Source organism: Schistocerca americana, chromosome 1, assembly GCF_021461395.2.
Source record: "Schistocerca americana isolate TAMUIC-IGC-003095 chromosome 1, iqSchAmer2.1, whole genome shotgun sequence".
In the NCBI taxonomy this organism is placed as follows: Eukaryota; Metazoa; Arthropoda; class Insecta; order Orthoptera; family Acrididae; genus Schistocerca; species Schistocerca americana.
In genome coordinates, this window is record NC_060119.1 from 1,234,153,709 (window position 1) to 1,234,178,599 (window position 24,891).

Consider the following 24,891-nt stretch of genomic DNA (forward strand, 5'->3'; position numbering starts at 1 on the left):
ACTTCCGCTGGCTACCAAACTCTCCAGACATGAACGTTATTGAGCATATCTGGGATGCCTACCAACGTGCTGTGCTCCACCCCCTTGTACTCTTACGGATTTATGGACAGCCTTGGAGGATTTATGGTGTCAGTTCCCTCCAGCACTACTTCGGACATTAGTCAAGTCCACGCCACGTAGTGTTGAGGCATTTCTGCGTGCTCGCAGGGCCCTGCACCACATTAGGCAGGTGTACGAGTTTATTTGGGTCTTCATTGTACAGGGTGATTCAAAAAGAATACCACAACTTTAAAAATGTGTGTTTAATGAAAGAAACATAATATAACCTTGTGTTGTACATCATTACAAAGAGTATTTAAAAAGGTTTTTTTTTCACTCAAAAACAAGTTCAGAGATGTTCAATATGGCCCCCTCCAGACACACGATCAATATCAACCCGATACTCCAACTCGTTCCACACTCTCTGTAGCATATCAGGCGTAACAGTTTGGATAGCTGCTGTTATTTCTCGTTTCAAATCATCAATGGTGGCTGGGAGAGGTGGCCAAAACACCATATCCTTAACATACCCCCATAAGAAAAAATCGCTGGGGGTAAGATCAGGGCTTCGTGGAGGCCAGTGATGAAGTGCTCTGTTACGGGCTGCCTGGCGGCCGATCCATCGTCTCGGGTAGTTGACGTTCAGGTAGTTACGGACAGATAAGTGCCAATGTGGTGGCGCTCCATCCTGCCGAAATATGAATTGTTGTGCTTCTTGTTCGAGCTGAGGGAACAGCCAATTCTCTAACATCTCCAGATACTGTAGTCCAGTTGCAGTAGCACCTTCGAAGAAAAAGGGATCAAAAACTTTATTGGCTGAAATGGCACAGGAAACGTTCACCTTAGGCGAGTCACGTTCATACTGAGTTGTTTCCCGCGGATTCTCAGAGCCCCATATACAGACATTGTGACGGTTGACTTTCCCGTTAGTGTGGAAAGTTGCTTCATCGCTAAACACAATCTTTGAAACGAAAGATTCATCTGTTTCCATTTGAGCAAGGATAAAATCACAGAAATCGGTTCTTTTAATCTTATCAGCTGCAGACAGTGCTTGAACCAATTTCAGACGATAAGGTTTCATAACTAACCTTTTTTCGTAGGACTCTCCATACAGTTGATTGTGGAATTTGCAGCTCTCTGCTAGCTCTGCGAGTCGATTTTCCTGGGCTGCGAACAAATGCTTGCTGGATGCGTGCTACATTTTCATCACTCGTTCTCGGCCGTCCAGAACTTTTCCCTTTGCACAAACACCCATTCTCTGTAAACTGTTTATACCAACGTTTAATAAACCACCTATCCGGAGGTTTAACACCATACTTCGTTCGAAATGCACGCTGAACAACTGTCGTCGATTCACTTCTGCCGTACTCAATAACAGAAAAAGCTTTCTGTTGAGCGGTCGCCATCTTAGCATCAACTGACGCCGACGCCTAGTCAACAGCACCTCAAGCGAACAAATGTACAAGTAAATGAAACTTTATAGCTCCCTTAATTCGCCGACAGATAGTGCTTAGCTCTGCCTTTTGTCGTTGCAGAGTTTTAAATTCCTAAAGTTGTGGTATTCTTTTTGAATCACCCTGTATTTTGCACAAACTCTGCACGGCACCTCTCGAAAACTGGTGACTTGGCGACCTGTTTTAGCGCACTGGCAACGGCGAACAGTCTGTGTGTGAAGTTACGAGGTCTGACTGGAGCAGTCAGGTTGCAAGGTTTCAACTAGCGCGCAGTTTTCGCCACCGGCCTAACAGAGGGTTGCGTCGCGTTGCAGACACGGTGCCGGAGCTGCAGTGGACGTTCGTGGAGCAGGCGCTGAGTCCGGGCAGTCCCGTGTCGCTGCGCTGCGCCGCCGCCGGCAGCCCGCCCCCGCAGTTCACCTGGCACCTCGACGGCCGGCCCCTCACCGCCTCTCGCCTCGGCCACAGGTAGGTGTCGGCGCCGGTGTGCACCGCGCTCCGCTTCTGCAAGACATTCGCAGTTCGCTCCATCACACCGGCTGACGTCCAGTTGAAGTCGTCAGGAAAACAGCGCCGGCACTGTTATTCTCCTTATATAGAAATTTGCTACCTCAGGTATTGCTTCATTAACCAGGTACATTTTTAACGAATTTTCTAAGGTAAAAATGTCGTAGCATTTTCGTGTGATTCCAAATTTTGCTAGAACAGCTTCTGCTCGGAAATTCTTGCAATTCAAAAGATTAAGCTTGTTATTTTTGTTGTGGTCTTCGTTCCGGAAACTGGTCTGTTGCAACCCTCCACCGTAGTCCATCCAGAGCGTGGCTCTTCATCTCCGCATAAGATTAGATTAGATTAATTATTCATTCCATAGACCCATAAAAGAGGGAATCCTCCTGGGTGTGGAGTATGTCAGATAAACACATTACAAAAATGTAATCATTTTAATGATACTCAGACAATAAACAGTAAAATTATGTACATGAATTAAATTTAAACTTCTAACATTTACAGGTTTAATAAATGGCTCCGAGCACTATGGGACATAACTTCTGAGGTCATCAGTCCCCTAGAACTTAGAACTACTTAAACCTAACTGATCTAAGGACATCACACACATCCATTCCCGAGGCAGGATTCGAACCTGCGACCGTAGCGGTCGCGCGGTTCCAGACTGTAGCGCCTAGAACCACTAGGCCACCCCGACCGGCACAGGTTTAATACTTACATCTGCTTTCATCAAATCCATCATTCAGACATTTGCTTGTTTCTTGGTTATTACAACCAAGTATTGTCAAAAATTAAAGTAAATTATTCACTTCAGTGATCCTCAGTTAAGAACGGTCAGATTATGCACAAGATTTCAAATTAAACTTCCACTATTTACAGACTTAAGACTTACATTTACTTTCCATACATCCATCATTCACACAGTAGATAGTTACTTGGCTGTTACAACCAACTATCGTCAAAAATTAAAGCATAATAAATTTTCATTAAAATGGTCTACTGCACTTTTTGAGAAACTCATGGATGGAGTAGAAGGAGTTGGCCACCAAAAATTCTTTTAAAAGATGTTTAAATTGTGCCTTGTCTGAAACTAAACTCTTAATGGTTGCTGGTAACTTATCGAAAATATCGTTGCTGGGCAAGAGTAAATGATTTTAAATCTTTATGTATATTGTTCTTATTCCTAGTATTGATACTGTGTACTAAGCAGTTAGTTGGAAAAAGAGATGTATTATTTACAACAAACTTCATTCAGGAATAAATATACTGAGAAGCTGTGGTTGATGTGACCAATTCTTTGAATAGGGTTCGACATGATGTTCTTGGATTTATACTATTCATTACTCTTATTATACCCTTCTGTACTCTAAAAATTTTTCCCTCTTTGTGGAGTTACCCCAAAATATGACACTATATGACAAAATGGAGTGAAAATAACGAAAATATTCCAGTTTTTTTATATTTATATCTCCTATGTCTGACATCATTCGCATTGCAAACACAGACTTGCTTAGACGCTGCAACCTGCATCCACTAGAATGTCAAGTTTTGGTCTGGCTCCACTGTGTCCTCTTTCAACCAATATGCGCGATAGATTTCTTCTTTTTTTCCCAATTTAGTTGGGCAGTACCTGTCATAACCGCAAAGAACTATGTGACAGCTCGAGAGGCACGTAGGTAACTTGGCAGCAGCCAAGAGATGAACCCACTGCTTCAGTAATGTTCAAAACCACATCCCGTGTTTTGTTTCATCTATTTGTTCGCAGGTACACTATCGGTCAGTATGTAGACCAAGTCGGTGACGTCATCAGCCACGTGAACGTCTCATCCGTTCGCGTGCAGGACGGCGGCTTGTATACCTGCAGTGCTGCCAACTCAATGGGCATCACATCTCACGAAGCCAGACTCAACATTTATGGTTGGTATTCACTTCAGCTTCCTTAGGCCATGCTCTTGCACACGCGTGCAGTTTTTGGTTTTCCAAAGCGAGGTATTAAACTAAAAGCCACAGAGTACTTCTGTGCTTCTTTGACACTCTCCAGGTATGCACTGTAACTAAGAACTCGACCTAGTCCTGTCAAGTTTGTCAAAGGTGTTGGTAAGTTGGTATCAAGAGATGGAATTAAGAGAACTGCAACTAGTTCCGTAGTAAAGGATTTGGCCTTTTGTTATAATGCGACAGTGTTTCGAGAATATGTCTCCTGTGCTAACAGCCCAGAATTCTGGTATTTTATTTTCATTTCGTACTAATTTTGAAAAACCACATTTCATTAAAAATGGCATACGTCTGTCGAGGCATCAGCTGTTCTCAATGTCTATAAGCAGCTGCCTGCGTTCGCGGCATGTAAGTTGTTGTTGTGGAACATAGTCGAGCACCTGTAACCATGACAACAGAAGCCGGTAAAATGGAACACGAAACGTTCGTGCTCCGGAGTCACTGATATTGTTCATTTCTAAAGGCAGCAATAACTAAAAGCTACAATGTCGAAAAACAGCTCAAAAGAAAAAAGCCTCTTAGTAACAAGATATATCCCCTTTTTCAACAATCTGCTTCCACTATTAAAAATATACGGGAACTATAGACATGTAATGTCAGCTGAGGGCTTCTGAAGACATTGTGTTTTCAATTAGGTAAAGCTGGTCGGTGAGCCTCTACAAAACCACTCAAAAGTGATAATGCTTTGTTCTTCGTGGGTATAATACACTTTGAGAGGGACCCGATTGTTGGATGATGCTCATAACGCATCGTATCTCGTGAAGATAAGCGCAATTATTTCGGAAGCGCCGCACCTCAGTTTGGATAACGAACTGCTACAGGCAAAAATATTTTGGTACTATAATAATCCAATCATTTCTCAGAAGTGGAAGTTCGGCGAAGATTTACGCAGTCCGTAACACCGTGGTATGTCAAGACGACAAAGGTGACCACTGTCATCGCCGTAATGGGTTTGTTCAAACGTGTGCAGCTTGACTCAGAAAAAGCAGTCTGTGAAAAGCAGTACGTTACTAATACCACTCCCTGGGGCATTTGAAATTATCCGCTCAAGATCTAGAAACAGTCATATGTCGTTCGTCATTCATTATATTCCTTTACCACACTAGTCAAAATGTTGATCTTGCTATAGTAGGATCAAACATTGCCTCATCGTTTCCTTGTTACCAAGGGCAAAGAGGCGTCACGAAGGACGCCACTTTCCTAGCTGCTGCAGCTTCAGGGCGATACGTAAATGCGTATCTGCAAGAAAGTACTTGATAAAATCGTAATAATAAAAGATTTCGAATAATGAAGGTCAGCACTGAGCACAGCGTAAATTACTTGGAAGACGGAAAATATATAAGATTGTATTGTAAAAATTTTCCTTTGCCACTTGCACATCATATCATCGACTGTGGATACGACCTAAATTACACAGACATAAAACTGTTAACTGTAGTTAGAAGGAAACATTTAAAACATGTCAGCGATGTCATGTGTCAGTTCCCAACGCCCACACTAGGTAGTCTCTGCAATCCTTCTTGTCCAACAAGTATACTTCAAGTCCACTTCATTATGTTAGGATTATCCAAAACTTGCCTTTTTTCATTTATTAGCTCATGCTTCATTTAAGACCTTGTTATTTATGTGTGCAGGTTCAATAGTCCATAATTTAAAGGATTCTCGTAATTGTAATTTACTGAAATGAAAGGAGCCGAAGAAAAATATACGTAGTTAATAAGCGATTATTCGTGTTACAGCACATATAGCACACCAATTGCAAAGTAGGAAAAAGACAGTTCAGAAGTGCTTCTCTGGTCCTGCTATCCTGATTGTGGTTTATGACCATTTTCCCAAATAAAGGCAACGACTGTTTGAATGGTTTTAATTTATAGGCTGTGACCGACATTTTTCCAATTCGTTATCCATAACTGATCATTGTAAAAACAAATAAAGATCTGCGCTCTACTGTCTTTTTAATTTCGTTTTAGTGTTTTTTATTTCACGGCAATGGCATTTATTTTCCTCTAAGTTTGCTCTTGAAATGAAAATTTGGATGACCATATGTCATTAGTACAATGGCCAACGGAGTACAGATAAATTAAGAAGTAATAAAAGACGAAGTTAGTAGTGACACTTTCGATGACAGAAATTTTCTGAATATTGTGGGAAACGAAGATAGCATCAGAATTTCAAACAGTAGAACCCTACAAAGGCACCGTTGAATTGAACTCAAAATATTTGTGAGGAAAAGTTTTTGGTATATTGCACTGATCGTACATCAAAAATCGTCTAGCACGAATAATCTAAACGACACATAAGTAACATTAATTTTGTGAAGTAATGTGTGTGTAGAAAATATTTTTTTTAATATCGTAGTACTTTTCTTACATTTAAATCTTAAATAAAATCATTTTTACTTTTGCAACAATTGAATATTATTTTAAAATTACAAATAGTCTTTCTTTGGAATTTTTTATAAAAAACGTTTGTCTCTTCATATCATGTGCTAGGAGGCCCAAGTTTCCTTGGAGATCAGGGATATTTTAAATACGCAGCCTGACAAAAAATTTGAAGCATCCAGAAGAGGAGGATGAAACAAAATTAAATTTCACTGGTTGACAGGGTATATGATATTACCTCAGTGATTATGATATGTAGCAAAATTAACAAAGATCGTAGCAGTATGAACCCATTTACCAGTATGACGCTGCACCCCATCTAGGCGTTGTATCTTCTCCTGAGGCAAGCTAGCCCACACCTGCTGTTAACGGTCCCTGGTATCCCAGATACTGGTCCCACACATGTTCTATCACGGACGCATCTGGGGGTCTTGCTGGCCACGAGAGTACCTTAATATCATGCAGACAATTCATAGAGAAACGTGCCATGTGTAACCTCGATGCTGTCACGTGAGAGATAACACTTGAGGGCGTGATGTCATACCAAATGGTTCCCCATTTCATGATGGCAGGAGTAACATCGCTGTTCCTCTCCAAAACACTGGAAGCCTGAGACATCTCCCCAGGTCGCTACCATACTCGTATACGATGATCATCTGGGGTAGTGTGGAACAGTCATTCATTGCTGAACACAATGCAACGCCATTCATCAGCAGTCGATGCCTCCTGGTCCCGATATCACTCCAACCGTAGCCAGCTATGTTGTGGTGTTGGCCGTAGACAACGGATGGGTCGGTAATTCCCTAGTCCGATAGATGTTAGTCACCGACCAGTGGTGCCGAATGAGACAGAATGTTACAGAGATTCCATTACTTGTTCTTGCGTAAAAAGTGCAGATGTGAAGGAGTTACCACGTGCTTGGTGCCCAAAACGGCAGTCATCCCTTTTGGGGCTCAGACGTGATCGACCGAACCTTGACGAAGGTAATGGGTGCCCTCACGTCCCCATACAGTCCAACGTCAGAATACAGGCAAAACCGAATGCCCCATACATCTGGATACTGCACGATCTGACCAGCCGACGAATTGTAGATCCACAACGAGACCTCTTTTGCTACTCTACCACGTTCTAATTGTGGTGTCACCGCCAGACACCACACTTGCTAGGTGGTAGCCTTTAAACCGGCCGCGGCCCGGTAGTATACGTCGGACCCGCGTGTCGCCACTATCAGTGATTGCAGACCGAGCGCCGCCACACGGCAGGTCTACAGAGATTTCCTAGCACTCGCCCTAGTTGTACAACCGACTTTGCTAGCGATGGTTCACTGACAAAATACGTTCTCATTTGCCGAGACGATAGTTAAGCCGTCGGCACACGGACCGTGCTGTCGAACGTCAACGTTGAGCGTGCCAAGTTGAACGTGCTGCTGAACGCTGAGGGACGATGAGACTTGTGCATACGGTACGTGGGCCCCTACGTGCTATACGCGATCGCAACGCACTCCGGCGGCAGTTGAGGGATGTTTCTAGTTAGTAAATCACACTGTTTACTCAACGGGCGAACGCAAAATTTCCACGTTGACTCTATTAAAATGCACATTTCCTTCATCGTCCGCGAAAAGGAAAGTACCATGTCCAATCAATAAGGACACAGGCTTATAAAAGTTCCGTTACAAACAATGCGGTACAAATGTGAAATACTTCTCCGCACAAGATAAACGTTATTTCATCATTCCCACATTTTAGTAAAACCCCAAGGTCAGTCTTACTTGATCACTATTCCTACCCAGTAGCAGAATCTTTGCACCATGTGAATTACGAAGCGTAAAAGAAAAAAGAGCAAAATATCTTTATACAAGTAGCGCAAGCTGTCCTGTAGATTAAGCCAATCGAACAGTCACCCCTCAAAGAAAGGTGAGCGTATATTTACATAACATCAAATATTATAACATATACTTATATTAAACTAATAATAAAGTATGATAACCTAATAAAAACGCGAATGTTAGGAAAAAAAATTTGGAAGTCCTACAACGCGAACCACCGACCAAACCTATACAGATTAGCGGGAAGAGACGCTACTCATTACGCTAAACCAACAACTCGTTCACTTTCATTAGCCATATTGTATTACCCATGCTAAAAATGTTAATCGTAGATAATTATGTTACTAATTGAAATTTAATTATAACAAATTGTACCAAGAACAATGCGTTTTGCGTGGATCTTCAGTGTGGCGCTGCCTTCAAATAGCATACTCTCATAATACGCAAGTTACAATAATTCTTTTGCCACGAATGTCATGTTTCTCATTATTTTATTAGAACGAATCACACAATTAACAACGGGTTTCCCAGTGATTCTCAATTTGCTGGTGCTCAGAAACAGCATATATACATATAGGCTTGAGATGAATGCCAATATGGCGCCTCACAACTCTGTACTGAAAGGAGACGCGTGCGTGTGACGTATGTGGCGTTGTCCCATCTCATTGGTCAACGCTCAGACACACGCTCAGAATATCTGACATGCCAGATATTGCTCTGCACGTTCGGAAAAACTCCCGAACGTGCTATTCCACGCTATGACGTCAGAAACTCGGCACGCTCAACGCTCAACGTTCGGATGCACGGTCCGTGTGCCGACGGCTTTAGCATAGCCTTCAACTACGTCATTTGCTACGACCTAGCAAGGCGCCATTATCAGTTGCTATTGATATTGTGAAGAATGTACAGACAAGAGCTACGTTCAACATTAATGGATTAAAGGTAATTATTCCACCAAGTACCACCTTTTTTCTGAAGTATAAATTCCTTGTCCTGTTCCAGACCTCACGCCAGCCTGCGTGAGCTTAAACGCGTGCCTTTCGGCTTCCCCCAAACTCCGTGGGTTGGCTCCTGCTACTCCACAACACTAATAAAGCTGCCGCACACAAGTGCGCAGCATCTCCACATCATTCACAGAAATCACTCAACATCTAACGCTGTTCACGCTCATATAACTCACCAGTCTTCATACCAATACTAACACGAACAACTCTAATGCGCTGTCGTAGCCATTCTGCATGTTACAGACAACTGTAAATTTAATCAATAACATATCTGCTGATGGTGTGTGTGTTTGTGTGTTTGTTTGTGTGCACGTATAAAGATATATGTCACTTTTTTGCCAGACAGTGGCATTTTTTCCTGGTTCGTGAATCAGAAACAACTGAAACAAATTCGTTCCATCTAAACTGGCGACATAAATGTGGACTAACTTATATGAAATAATGAGTTTATACATGAGACTTCCCCCCCATGAACCATGGACCTTGCCGTTGGTGGGGAGGCTTGCGTGCCTCAGCGATACAGATGGCCGTACCGTAGGTGCAACCACAACGGAGGGGTATCTGTTGAGAGGCCAGACAAACATGTGGTTCCTGAAGAGGGGCAGCAGCCTTTTCAGTAGTTGCAGGGGCAACAGTCTGGATGATTGACTGATCTGGCCTTGTAACATTAACTAAAACGGCCTTGCTGTGCTGGTACTGCGACGGCTGAAAGCAAGGGGAAACTACAGCCGTAATTTTTCCCGAGGACATGCAGCTTTACTGTATCATTAAATGATGATGGCGTCCTCTTGGGTAAAATATTCCGGAGGTAAAATAGTCCCCCATTCGGATCTCCAGGCGGGGACTACTCAAGAGGGCGTCGTTATCAGGAGAAAGAAAACTGGCATTCTACGGATCGGAGCGTGGAATGTCAGATCCCGTAATCGGGCAGGTAGGTTAGAAAATTTAAAAAGGGAAATGGATAGGTTACAGTTAGATATAGTGGGAATTAGTGAAGTTCGGTGGCAGGAGGAACAAGACTTTTGGTCAGGTGATTACAGGGTTATAAATACAAAATTAAATAGGGGTAATGCAGGAGTAGGTTTAATAATGGATAAAAATATAGGAGTGCGGGTTAGCTACTACAAACAGCATATTGAACGCATTATTGTGGCCAAGATAGACACAAAGCCCATGCCTACTACAGTAGTACAAGTTTATATGCCAACTAGCTCTGCAGATGATGAAGAAATTGATGAAATGTATGACGAAATAAAAGAAATTATTCAGGTAGTGAAGGGAGACGAAAATTTAATAGTCATGGGTGACTGGAATTCGTCAGTAGGAAAAGGGAGAGAAGGAAACATAGTAGGTGAATATGGATTGGGGGGAAGAAATGAAAGAGGAAGCCGCCTTGTAGAATTTTGCACAGAGCATAACTTAATCATAGCTAACACTTCGTTCAAGAATCATGAAAGAAGGTTGTGTACCTGGAAGAATCCTGGAGATACTAAAAGGTATCAGATAGATTACATAATGGTAAGACAGAGATTTAGGAACCAGGTTTTAAATTGTAAGACATTTCCAGTGGCAGATGTGGATTCTGACCACAATCTATTGGTTATGAACCGCAGATTGAAACTGAAGAAACTGCAAAAAGGCGGGAATTGAAGGAGATGGGACCTGGATAAACTGAAAGAACCAGAGGTTGTACAGAGTTTCAGGGAAAGCATAAAGGAACAATTGACAGGAATGGGGGAAAGAAATACAGTAGAAGAAGAATGGGTAGCTCTGAGGGATGAAGTAGTGAAAGCAGCAGACGATCAAGTAGGTAAAAAGACGAGGGCTAATAGAAATCCTTGGGTAACAGAAGAAATATTGAATTTAATTGATGAAAGGAGAAAATATAAAAATGCAGTAAATGAAGCAGGCAAAAAGGAATACAAACGTCTCAAAAATGAGATCGACAGGAAGTGCAAAATGGCTAAGCGGGGATGGCTAGAGGACAAATGTAAGGATGTAGAGGCTTGTCTCACTAGGGGTAAGATAGATACTGCCTACAGGAAAATTAAAGAGACCTTTGGAGAGAAGAGAACCACTTGTATGAATATCAAGAGCTCAGATGGAAACCCAGTTCTAAGCAAAGAAGGGAAGGCAGAAAGGTGGAAGGAGTATATAGAGGGTTTATACAAGGGCGATGTACTTGAGGACAATATTATGGAAATGGAAGAGGATGTAGATGAAGATGAAATGGGAGATAAGATACTGCGTGAAGAGTTTGACAGAGCACTGAAAGACCTGAGTCGAAACAAGGCCCCGGGAGTAGACAACATTCCATTAGAACTACTGATGGCCTTGGGAGAGCCAGTCATGACAAAACTCTACCATCTGGTGAGCAAGATGTATGAGACAGGCGAAATACCCACAGACTTCAAGAAGAATATAATAATTCCAATCCCAAAGAAAGCAGGTGTTGACAGATGTGAAAATTACCGAACTATCAGTTTAATAAGTCACAGCTGCAAAATACTAACGCGAATTCTTCACAGACGAATGGAAAAACTGGTAGAAGCGGACCTCGGGGAAGATCAGTTTGGATTCCGTAGAAATGTTGGAACATGTGAGGCAATACTAACCTTACGACTTATCTTAGAAGAAAGATTAAGAAAAGGCAAACCTACGTTTCTAGCATTTGTAGACTTAGAGAAAGCTTTTGACAACGTTAACTGGAATACACTCTTTCAAATTCTGAAGGTGGCAGGGGTAAAATACAGGGAGCGAAAGGCTATTTACAATTTGTACAGAAACCAGATGGCAGTTATAAGAGTTGAGGGGCATGAAAGGGAAGCAGTGGTTGGGAAAGGAGTGAGACAGGGTTGTAGCCTCTCCCCGATGTTATTCAATCTGTATATTGAGCAAGCAGTAAAGGAAACAAAAGAAAAATTCGGAGTAGGTATTAAAATCCATGGAGAAGAAATAAAAACTTTGAGGTTCGCCGATGACATTGTAATTCTGTCAGAGACAGGAAAGGATCTGGAAGAGCATCTGAACGGAATGGACAGTGTTTTGAAAGGAGGATATGAGATGAACATCAACAAAAGCAAAGCGAGGATAATGGAATGCAGTCGAATTATATCGGGTGATGCTGCAGGAATTAGATTAGGAAATGAGATGCTTAAAGTAGTATATGAGTTTTGCTATTTTGGGGAGCAAAGTAACTGATGATGGTTGAAGTCGAGAGGATATAAAATGTAAACTGGCAATGGCCAGGAAAGCGTTTCTGAAGAAGAGAAGTATGTTAACATTGAGTATAGATTTAAGTGTCAGGAAGTCGTTTCTGAAAGTATTTGTATGGAGTGTAGCCATGTATGGAAGTGAAACGTGGACAATAAATAGTTTAGACAAGAAGAGGATAGAAGCTTTCGAAATGTGGTGCTACAGAAGAATGCTGAAGATTAGGTGGCTAGATCAGATAACTAATGTGGAGGTATTGAATAGAATTGGACAGAAGAGAAATTTTTGGCACAACTTGACTAGAAGAAGGGATTGGCTGGTAGGGCATATTCTGAGGCATCAAGGGATCACCAATTTAGTACTGGAGGGCAGTGTGGAGGGCAAAAAATTGTAGAGGGAGACCAAGAGATGAATACACTAAACAGGTTCAGAAGGATGTAGGTTGCAGTAGGTACTGGGAGATGAAGAACCTTGAACAGGATAGAGTAGCATGGAGAGCTGCATCAAACCAGTCTCAGGACTGAAGACCACAACAACAACAACAACATGAGACTTGGAATTTCATCAGTTCTGAAAGATACAAGTAACATTATTAATTAATTCTTCTATTATACAATATTTATTAGAGAGAATTCCTTGACACCTGGAGACGAACAGTATGTATATCGTAGCTTTACTTAAATTAATGTCGACAATCAAGCACTCGATCTCTAAAAACTAAAATGTGTCCTACATTTTTTCTTTTCACAGAGAGAATATTTAAATATACATACAAAAATGCCTTAATTAATAAATGCTGTCACTTTTCATTCCTGATGTTCCTCAGCCCTCACTAAGTCAGTGTCACATCTTCAGAGACTAGTTTCTAGTCAAAAGTAACTATAGGTCCACCCAATACTGAAGTAACTTGCTCATAGAATTCTCCATGTTTCTCACACTTGTTATGCTTCCAGACATGTGTACATTGTTGTTTAGGTACCTGATTGTCGGGTTGTAGCAATTAAATGTTCTTTTAAGTGATGGTGGAATGTCACAGAAGGGCACCCCCTGGAAGCAAGAGGCGAATACATTAAAAATGCACGATATAGTAGCTCAGTCCTTGACCGCTGTGCTAGTGGTATCGTACTATACAGTGACGTGACGCTCTAGAGCAGTGGTCTTCAAATTGCGGCCCGCGGGAGGGAGCGATAAGCTGCCGCTGGCCGTCCTTTACTTGAACGTTGCAAGTCGGCACCATTCGGAACACTTCGTGTCACGTAGTCTCCGCCTCAGACCGCTGTCGCCCTCAGCGACCCCGAAGTTGTGACGAAGTGTTGTTGTGTTGTCTGTGTGAGCGGATGATTAATTTACTAATGACTAATGTGTACAATGAAATGACAAAAGTGATGTGATACTTCCTCTCACCCAGTGTAGTGCAGGAACTCGACAGGGCATGGAATCCCTTGCAGAAATATTGTACCATGCTGGCCGGCCGGAGTGGCCGTGCGGTTCTAGGCGCTACAGTCTGGAACCGCGTTACCGCTACGGTCGCAGGTTCGAATCCTGCCTCGGGCATGGATGTGTGTGTTGTCCTTAGGTTAGTTAGGTTTAAGTAGTTCTAAGTTCTAGGGGATTGATGACCACAGCAGTTAAGTCCCATAGTGCTCAGACCCATTTGAACCATTTTTTTGTACCATGCTCCCTGTAAAGACGTCCATAATTTTTGTCCCCGAACTGGCCTCTCGACTATGTCCCACGTAGGGCGCTGTGGGTGGCCAATTCATTCACTCGAATTGTCCAGAATCTTCTCCAAATAACTCGCCAACAACTGTGGCCTGGCGACAGGTCTTGGAACATGAAGTCCGAGCGTGGCTGCAAATGGTCTCCATGTAGCCGTCCAGCCAATGGTCGATTTAACGATCAGTTCCGGACGGCCCGGCTGCAGTTTATCAAGCCATTCCTGCAGCTAGTCTATTGGAGACTCATAACTTATTAATTTACGTAGGTTGCCAGTTAATCCTAGAAGAACAAATCGGGGTAAATGATTACCTCAGTCCATCTCATTCTTTATCAAATGGCTAAAATGACTCTGAACACTATGCGACTTAACTTCTGAGGTCATCAGTCGCCTAGTACTTAGAACTAATTAAACCTAACTAACCTAAGGACATCACACACATCCATGCCCGAGGCAGGATTCGAACCTGCGACAGTAGCGGTCGCTCGGCTCCAGACTGAAGCGCCTAGAACCACACGGCCACTCCGGCCCGCATTCTTTATCCTATTCGGTACTACCGTCTTCTCTAGCAGGAGTCTTTGTTATCTCTCAGGCTCCATTCTCCATCACTTTAAAACAGGTAAATGTGGAGATTTATTTCTTCGGGGTAAAAAATCAACCCTGCCTTGTTATTTACGTTTAATTCTTTTACAAAATAGGTGGTACGTTTCTTCACAGACTTAGAAAATGTCTTTTGACAATCTGTTAAGGACCACGGAGGAAATAGTAAGAGACGAAGCAAGGAACGAAACGTCTCCCCCGAAATTACACTCCTGGAAATGGAAAAAAGAACACATTGACACCGGTGTGTCAGACCCACCATACTTGCTCCGGACACTGCGAGAGGGCTGTACAAGCAATGATCACACGCACGGCACAGCGGACACACCAGGAACCGCGGTGTTGGCCGTCGAATGGCGCTAGCTGCGCAGCATTTGTGCACCACCACCGTCAGTGTCAGCCAGTTTGCCGTGGCATACGGAGCTCCATCGCAGTCTTTAACACTGGTAGCATGCCGCGACAGCGTGGACGTGAACCGTATGTGCAGTTGACGGACTTTGAGCGAGGGCGTATAGTGGGCATGCGGGAGGCTGGGTGGACGTACTGCCGAATTGCTCAACACGTGGGGCGTGAGGTCTCCACAGTACATCGATGTTGTCGCCAGTGGTCGGCGGAAGGTGCACGTGCCCGTCGACCTGGGACCGGACCGCAGCGACGCACGGATGCACGCCAAGACCGTAGGATCCTACGCAGTGCCGTAGGGGACCGCACCGCCACTTCCCAGCAAATTAGGGACACTGTTGCTACTGGGGTATCGGCGAGGACCATTCGCAACCGTCTCCATGAAGCTGGGCTACGGTCCCGCACACCGTTAGGCCGTCTTCCGCTCACGCCACAACATCGTGCAGCCCGCCTCCAGTGGTGTCGCGACAGGCGTGAATGGAGGGACGAATGGAGACGTGTCGTCTTCAGCGATGAGAGTCGCTTCTGCCTTGGTGCCAATGATGGTCGTATGCGTGTTTGGCGCCGTGCAGGTGAGCGCCACAATCAGGACTGCATACGACCGAGGCACACAGGGCCAACACCCGGCATCATGGTGTGGGGAGCGATGTCCTACACTGGCCGTACACCACTGGTGATCGTCGAGGGGACACTGAATAGTGCACGGTACATCCAAACCGTCATCGAACCCATCGTTCTACCATTCCTAGACCGGCAAGGGAACTTGCTGTTCCAACAGGACAATGAACGTCCGCATGTATCCCGTGCCACCCAACGTGCTCTAGAAGGTGTAAGTCAACTACCCTGGCCAGCAAGATCTCCGGATCTGTCCCCCATTGAGCATGTTTGGGACTGGATGAAGCGTCGTCTCACGCGGTCTGCACGTCCAGCACGAACGCTGGTCCAACTGAGGCACCAGGTGGAAATGGCATGGCAAGCCATTCAACAGGACTACATCCAGCATCTCTACGATCGTCTCCATGGGAGAATAGCAGCCTGCATTGCTGCGAAAGGTGGATATACACTGTACTAGTGCCGACATTGTGCATGCTCTGTTGCCTGTGTCTATGTGCCTGTGGTTCTGTCAGTGTGATCATGTGATGTATCTGACCCCAGGAATGTGTCAATAAAGTTTCCCCTTCCTGGGACAATGAATTCACGGTGTTCTTATTTCAATTTCCAGGAGTGTACTTCAACTTTTGTTTACTAATTAAGTGGCTTCACTCATTGTTATGGAAACATAACAAAAAACTGCTGAAGCAAACGCAAAATTTATGTCGCCCCATTAGTGTAGTGGAAATACCAACCAAAAAGAAATAAAAGTAAAATGTGGGGCTCTAAAAATGCTCATTTCAGTTGTGCTGATATGTGGTCCCTATTTTTCCGAGGTGTCGCAGCGAAAAACTGGTTCGAATTTTTGATTATTCTTCTAAGATAACAAAATACTGGATAGCAAAGAAGAACACGAGACAAATGCACTGGTTTCCGTTATTTATGGGTTATGTATGTCACGTGTAGTCACGAACTATACATTCCCTCAGCTCTCCTAAACACTGATGAAACACTCATTAGGTTCCCATGCAAATTCACCTTCAAAATGTATCTGTCAAGCAAGCCGGACAAACCTAGGCTTAAGATAATTTCTTTATGTGACGCGAGAACGTATTAGTTTAATGGGGACATTCCATATTTGGGAAAAGAAACCAGGGATAAATACTTTTCGATTCCCACATATTATGTGATGAAAATATGTGAACATATTTATGGAACCAAATAGAACATTACGACAGACAATTTGTTTGCTTCTTGTGAAGTATCCGACAAACGTGCTGACAAAAATTTGACAATGATAGGCAGCTTATGCAAAAACAAACCAGAACCCCTGCTCAAAACCAAGAATAGATCATTTTTTTCGTCTGCATTCATACACAGGAAAGAGAAAAATGCTAGAGTCGTACGTCCGGTTAAAAAAAAAAAAAATCTTATTCTGTTGTCAACGATTCATGAGGTAGGCAAAGTATGAGATGGCATGGATGGCAAGACAAACGAACATAGTACTTCTCTGCAACGGTAACAAAGAGGGAGAAGATGTGTTCGATTTGTTATAACACAATAAGACAACAGCACGAAAAACCAGACGCTGGCCTGAGCGATATATGTATGGACTTTTAGATGCGTCAGCAATAAATGTCTATACCTTGTACACTGGTGTCAAAAATTAAAGCAACAAACCGCTATTTGCCTATCTTGTGTCTAATTGACGGTATAATCATGCAGACTGTCAACAGATGTCCGTACAATCGTGTTCTGCACAGAAGGTGGCATTCCAATCAACGGACAACCACGCCAGCGATGATTTGAGGGCTCCTATCAAATGAGGTAGTGTGTGCCGGGTAGTCCCACATTCACAATCGATGTATATACAGTCACAGACGGAGCGGTATGGCGGAAAGAAGACGGCTACCGGACCCTCTGCGGTGGAGGGCCGGAAGAATGGAAGCAGAACAGTCGCAAACTGACGTGGCCCCATGGCTTAATGTTAAACGTTCTGTTGTTTCTCGGATGTGGCGATAACTTATAGAGACCGAAACAGTATTCCGAAGACCAGGTCAGGGCCGACCATATGTGATATGAGAAAGAGAGACGTGTTATTTGGCTACAAGTGCACGACGGACCAGGCTCAGTAACGCACTGACACTGGCATCTGATGTCGCAGATCCACTGGACGTGTGGTGTCGAGACAAACGGTGACAGATGGCTTCGGCAGAGTCACCTTCGTTCTCAGAGACCTGCTGTATGTTTACCTCCGAGGCGTCTCCACAGAAGAGAACGCCTAGAGTGGAGTCGAACAGTGGGCCAATCTTCTATTCGCAGATGAGTCTCGAGTTGGTCTGGAGAGTGAATGTAAAAGCATTCGCATCTGGAAGGAACGTGGAACGCGATTTTAGGGCCCAAGCATTGTGGAAAGAGACCGATATCGAGGTGGATCCCTACTGGTGTGGGCCGGCCAGGGTGGCCGAGCGGTTCTAGGCGCTACAGTCTGGAACCACGCTACCGCTACGGTCGCAGGTTCGAATCCCGCCTCGGGCATGGATGTGTGTGATTTCCTTAAGTTAGTTAGGTTTAAGTAGTTCTACGTTCTAGGGGACTGATGACCTTAGAAGTTAAGTCCCATAGTGCTCAGAGCCATGTTTTGAACCTACTGGTTTGGGCAGGGGTCATGTGGATCAACCGAAGACCTTTTCATGAAACTGTAGGGATGAAGATCTTGGAATCTCATGTGAGGTTGTTGCGAGGTGGCGTGGACCCATTGATGAACGATAATGCTCGACCACATAAGAAACGGTGGTTGATATTTTCTTGGAAATGGAAAACGTTGCACATATGGCGTCACCTGCTCCCTCTCCCGCTCTGAATCCCATAGTGCATGTCTGGGATACAGTAGGGAGACGGGTTGCATCACGTCAGCATCCACCAACCACTCTGCAAGACTTGCGAGCAGCTCTGCAGGAAGAATGGGCGTTATTGCCTCAACATGAGATTGATGACATCATTCGCAACATCCCCTGTCGTTGTCGGGCCTGTGTTGCTGCCAGAGGTGGTCACACCCCACACTAAGCTCTCTAATTAGTTACCGAAATGTGTGTGCATATCCGTTCAACTGTCTAAAAATGGCTCTGAGCACTATGGGACTCAACTGCTGAGGTCATTAGTCCCCTAGAACTTAGAACTAGTTAAACCTAACTAACCTAAGGACATCACAAACATCCATGCCCGACGCAGGATTCGAACCTGCGACCGTAGCGGTCTTGCGGTTCCAGACTGCAGCACCTTTAACCGCACGGCCACTTCGGCCGGCTTCAACTGTCTACCGTTATGCATATAGCAGTTATTTATGTTATGTTCAAAAATGGCTCTGAGCACTATGGGACTCAACTGCTGTGGTCATAAGTCCCCTAGAACTTAGAACTACTTAAACCTAACTAACCTAAGGACAGCACACAACACCCAGCCATCACGAGGCAGAGAAAATCCCTGACCCCGCCGGGAATCGAACCCGGGAACCCGGGCGTGGGAAGCGAGAACGCTACCGCACGACCACGAGATGCGGGCATTTATGTTATGTATTCTTTACATTTTTTCTCCTTTACTGTCTCGTGGCAAAATAAACGCAACCTTGCAAAATTTCCGTTTGTTGCTTAGATTTTGGGCACCAGTGTATAAGGGAAATGGTGGCACAAAAAGCCGAAGCAATTTTCTCAAGTCATTGGCGTTTGGGCTGGTCGAAAAAGACATGAAAGACAGACTCATAAAACGAATTGGCCATAAGAGCTTCGCATACCGTTGGAACAGGCTTTGACATATTTTGGGAGCGATATTCCACCAACTCAATCAGAAGCAATCTAAAAAAATAAATAAATAAATAAATAAAAATAAAAAAAGCCGGACAAAGCATTCTTTGCAGTCGAAAAGAAGACTGAAAAAGCTTCTTTGACTGCTGTGACCGTTCTAAACCAGCGTGCAAAGACCGCTGGAAAAATATTTGTCAAATTTGTCATAACAACTTGTTTTGAAAATGTTTTATGTATTCAAAATTTCATGTGATTTCGAAATTAATTTATAAAATCTTTATTTCCTTTTACATGATGAACTATTGTTATTCACTGTAGTTAGCTTTATATTTTTTACTAATGTATGTATTATTTGTCATATTGTGCTAAACGGTATTTGTTGGTTTCAATGATTCTTCTTATGTTTTATGAAATGTTCCACAAAAGGTAAGTAGACTCTCATATTTCCACTGATCACAACAATCATATAATAAAAATATTGACATTATAAGCATTATTGGCTTTGTCGTATAGTAAAAAATTACCAATATTTTGTAATGAATGTTGCATCTTGCTTATTTATTACTTTGTATTACTCCAGAACCTTTATATTAATAGAGATAATTTAGAAAAACGTGAGGTAAAGTTTTACCTCATCTAGTTATTTTTGTCAGAGTTCGCACCTTTTTATTCTAGGGTTGATAATAAAATGCTCGAAGTGCTGCTCCACAATGTCAGTATTGGCTCAGGAGCCAAAACTTTGATGATCACTGCTTTAGAGTTTGCACATCGTGCTTAGCTTGCGCGGCGTAATGCTGCACAGGTCCGCCGTACGTCCGATCTTCCATGAGCCCCGTGCGCGTCCTGGAGTCTGCCGACGTGACGCTGCGCTGTCCGTACGCCGGCTACCCAATCAGCGGCGTCTCCTGGGAGCGCCGGGGAGTCCCCGTGACAGCTGACTTGCGACACGAGCTGCGCGACGGTGGCGCCGCTCTGCACATCCGCGGCGTCGATCCGGCGGCCGACGCGGGCGCCTACATCTGCCAGGTCCGGGGCGCCGCTGGGGACGTGGCGCGCGGCGAGCTGCTGCTGGCCGTCGACAGTGAGTAGCGCCTGCGTCAGGGATTAAAGGCTCTGAGCTGGAGCCGCCCCAAAGCATACACCAAAATACAGAGTGTTTCAGAAAGAATATACGTGTTACAAAGCATTATCTTGCCAAAACTATCGATCGCTGCGCCACGGCTCGGTTATTCGAGGAAACGATACATTGTCTAGTTTTTATTCGTTGCCGCTAGATGTCAGTTGTCATCTGTTTGCTTCGTGATCATCACATGTTGCAATATGGCCACTTGGCAGCAGAAATCATTTTGTGTTCTCGACTTGGCGAGTGTAATTCCATAATTATAGTACAAAGACGTTTCAAGCTGAGGTACCAAATTGATCTTCCGAATGGATGGAACATTCTCAGATGGTATCGACAATTTGTAGACACAGAATGTGTATGGAAAGGATAGTTATGGCCGCCCTCGTATTTCCTCCGAAAATGTTGCTCGAATTGAAACTGCTTTCCAGCGTAGGCTTACAAAATCAATCGTCGTCCCAGTAGGGCGTTACAACTGCCTACAACAACAACGTCGCGTGCTTTGAGGCTTCGTTTGGTTATGAAGCTGTACAAGTTACAGGTGTTATAGGCTCTGCGTCATGGCGACAAATGCAAACGTGTAGCATTTTCTGACGAGTTTCATAATGCTTTGCCAGTGATAATGTATTATCACAATGCATCGTGTTCAGTGATAAAGCGATTTTCCACCTTAGATGGAAAGTAAAGAGACACCATGTTCGATTTTCGGGCGTACAGAATCCGCATGCCCACAATGAGCATATACGAGATTCACTCAGAGTAAATGTGTTTTGTGCGATATCCCATGAGCTTACGGCCTACTCTTATTTGAAGGAAACAAGGTTAACGGTCAATAGTATCTTCCTATGTTGCAAAACTGTTTGCCTCCGAAGCTGAATATGGACAACTTTATTTTGTAGCGAAACAGTACACCCCTCACAGGAGTCACCAAGTGCGTGAATATCTGACAGAAACTCGACTGAGCGACTAGATTGGTCTGCACAGTCATGGGATTTGGCGCCCTGTGACTTCTTCCTGTGAGGTCAGGACAAAATAACAATAACTACCAGAGAACCGGAAGAGTTGAATAACTGGATGTGTACTGCCCTAACATCAGTTATGATGGACATGCTTACCCGAGTATGGAAGAAATTCGACTATAGATGTCATATTATTCATATAGAGGACTTATTGAACATTTGTAATCTAAACTTGAGAGTGTCGTAAATATGTGTGCCAAGTTTCAAAGTTGAATGTCTTACAGTTTAATAAATATATGCGCTCGAAATATTTACATTCTTTTTGAAACACCCTTTATACTTCTCAATCGTATATTGCAGAAATTAATTTAACAGGAAGTATTTCGAATATTTCCCACAGAGATTTAAATATTCCAACTTTCCCAGAACTGTTGCTATGTCTGTAAACTGAAGAGGGCTCAGATGAGTATCCACTCTCTCTACCCAACTATGTCACAAGAAGCACCTATATCCTGTTTCCCAATGTTATATCGTCCCTTCTGTAGCGCGTCTTTTATACGAGTGGCAACGGAGCGCTCCTATACGCTTGGAAGTGTATTTTTTCCACTAAATACGCGAACAATAAACGGAATACAGAAATGACTAACTAATAAAACAAACGGAAGAAACCTACATCAATAAATTTTACGTCAGTCGCCGTACGCTGCACTGCCCTGTAGACAGAAATAGTAGGCCTAATCCTTACGGTCACAAGGCATTCTCCAGTTCCCCCACCACATGCACTGCTCACTCTTCAGTTTACAAACTATATCGACTGAAGCGTCGGTTACCACAATGCAGCAGAGGTTTGGAGGCGTAGTTTGTAAGGAAACTTCTATATGCGTTCTTAAGGGGAAAGTGGAAAGCTGTCGGGCCTAGTGTTCAGTCAGGGAACTGGTTCCCTACGTAACAAAAAATCTGAGTAAACTTCTTATCGATGGAATTTGGAATATGTCACGAAACCACTAACGAAAATCGACGAAGAAACAGATCGAAGGAAAGAAGGAAAACTTGGTAAACTGTGTGCTTAGGAACTGAAATGACGTGGGTCCGAATCCCGGTCAGACTATGTAACATTTCAGTGTACTTTTAGCCTAGCCTCCACCTTCCAATGATGTGAAAATTCATCAGAGACTTCATATGGTTCGCGAGTTTCAACATAGTCGTATTACAAATTTATAGTAATCCAGAAAAAGGTTTTTCTATATATTTATTCCAGTTAGAGACTATAATATTTTACACCAGATGATTAATTTTATTAATTGTGATCGATTTCAGACCTGAATGCAAACATTTTTTCACTCACATAGACCCAATATACGCAAATATGGTACAGTAAAAGTAATAAGCCAAACAAGCTCCGTAATTTTTATGCAGAAATGTGAGTACCGCACACAGTACTCTAATAAGCATGTTTTCTTTATACAACATCTTAGGTACCTGTTGTGCAGCGATGAAATGTCGTGTAGCACTACGAAGGAGAGGTCTGGGATCGTGGCTGCACGACAATCTGCCCAGATGTCGTACATGGCCAAAATGTTATAACAGTGTATATGGTACTTAAATGTGTACATAAAAACGATGAAGCTTGTTTTGTTTACTACTTTGTACCATATTAACACACAGCGTCCATCCAAAAAGTTGCGAGACTGATTTTATTCTTGTCATATAAGTGACGTCTGCGTCGTAACTTCGGTGGCAATTTGTTCTAACAACAGGAAACGGGAGATGTGCCTTCGACGTCAGTTGTGCGCAGACTGAATTAAGTAGTGGGTGGCGCAGCTGTAGCACTCGAATGTCAACACTGTTGTACACTCCTGGAAATGGAAAAAAGAACACATTGACAGCGGTGTGTCAGACCCACCATACTTGCTCCGGACACTGCGAGAGGGCTGTACAAGCAATGATCACACGCACGGCACAGCGGACACACCAGGAACCGCGGTGTTGGTCGTCGAATGGCGCTAGCTGCGCAGCATTTGTGCACCGCCGCCGTCAGTGTCAGCCAGTTTGCCGTGGCATACGGAGCACCATCGCAGTCTTTAACACTGGTAGCATGCCGCGACAGCGTGGACGTGAACCGTATGTGCAGCTGACGGACTTTGAGCGAGGGCGTATAGTGGGCATGCGGGAGGCCGGGTGGACGTACCGCCGAATTGCTCAACATGTGGGGCGTGAGGTCTCCACAGTACATCGATGTTGTCGCCAGTGGTCGGCGGAAGGTGCACGTGCCCGTCGACCTGGGACCGGACCGCAGCGACGCACGGATGCACGCCAAGACCGTAGGATCCTACGCAGTGCCGTAGGGGACCGCACCGCCACTTCCCAGCAAATTATGGACACTGTTGCTCCTGGGGTATCGGCGAGGACCATTCGCAACCGTCTCCATGAAGCTGGGCTACGGTCCCGCACACCGTTAGGCCGTCTTCCGCTCACGCCACAACATCGTGCAGCCCGCCTCCAGTGGTGTCGCGACAGGCGTGAATGGAGGGACGAATGGAGACGTGTCGTCTTCAGCGATGAGAGTCGCTTCTGCCTTGGTGCCAATGATGGTCGTATGCGTGTTTGGCGCCGTGCAGGTGAGCGCCACAATCAGGACTGCATACGACCGAGGCACACAGGGCCAACACCCGGCATCATGGTGTGGGGAGCGATCTCCTACACTGGCCGTACACCACTGGTGATCGTCGAGGGGACACTGAATAGTGCACGGTACATCCAAACCGTCATCGAACCCATCGTTCTACCATTCCTAGACCGGCAAGGGAACTTGCTGTTCCAACAGGACAATGCACTTCCGCATGTATCCCGTGCCACCCAACGTGCTCTAGAAGGTGTAAGTCAACTACCCTGGCCAGCAAGATCTCCGGATCTGTCCCCCATTGAGCATGTTTGGGACTGGATGAAGCGTCGTCTCACGCGGTCGGCACGTCCAGCACGAACGCTGGTCCAACTGAGGCGCCAGGTGGAAATGGCATGGCAAGCCGTTCCACATGACTACATCCAGCATCTCTACGATCGTCTCCATGGGAGAATAGCAGCCTGCATTGCTGCGAAAGGTGGATATACACTGTACTAGTGCCGACATTGTGCATACTCTGTTGCCTGTGTCTATGTGCCTGTGGTTCTGTCAGTGTGATCATGTGATGTATCTGACCCCAGGAATGTGTCAATAAAGTTTCCCCTTCCTGGGACAATGAATTCACGGTGTTCTTATTTCAATTTCCAGGAGTGTATAACAAATT

The 24,891-nt window shown here is 44.2% G+C and overlaps 1 protein-coding gene across 1 annotated transcript in view; it reads left to right on the top strand.

The window, feature by feature from the left end:
* The window catches only part of LOC124598389 (Down syndrome cell adhesion molecule-like protein Dscam2), a 449,350-nt gene that overhangs the window by 224,674 nt on the left and 199,785 nt on the right, over window positions 1–24,891 (top strand). The window contains exons 8-10 of the mRNA XM_047135997.1: window positions 1,808–1,961; window positions 3,766–3,917; window positions 20,331–20,609. Of these exons, the coding sequence (XP_046991953.1) occupies window positions 1,808–1,961; window positions 3,766–3,917; window positions 20,331–20,609 (585 nt within the window). The remainder of the gene's footprint in view (window positions 1–1,807; window positions 1,962–3,765; window positions 3,918–20,330; window positions 20,610–24,891) is intronic.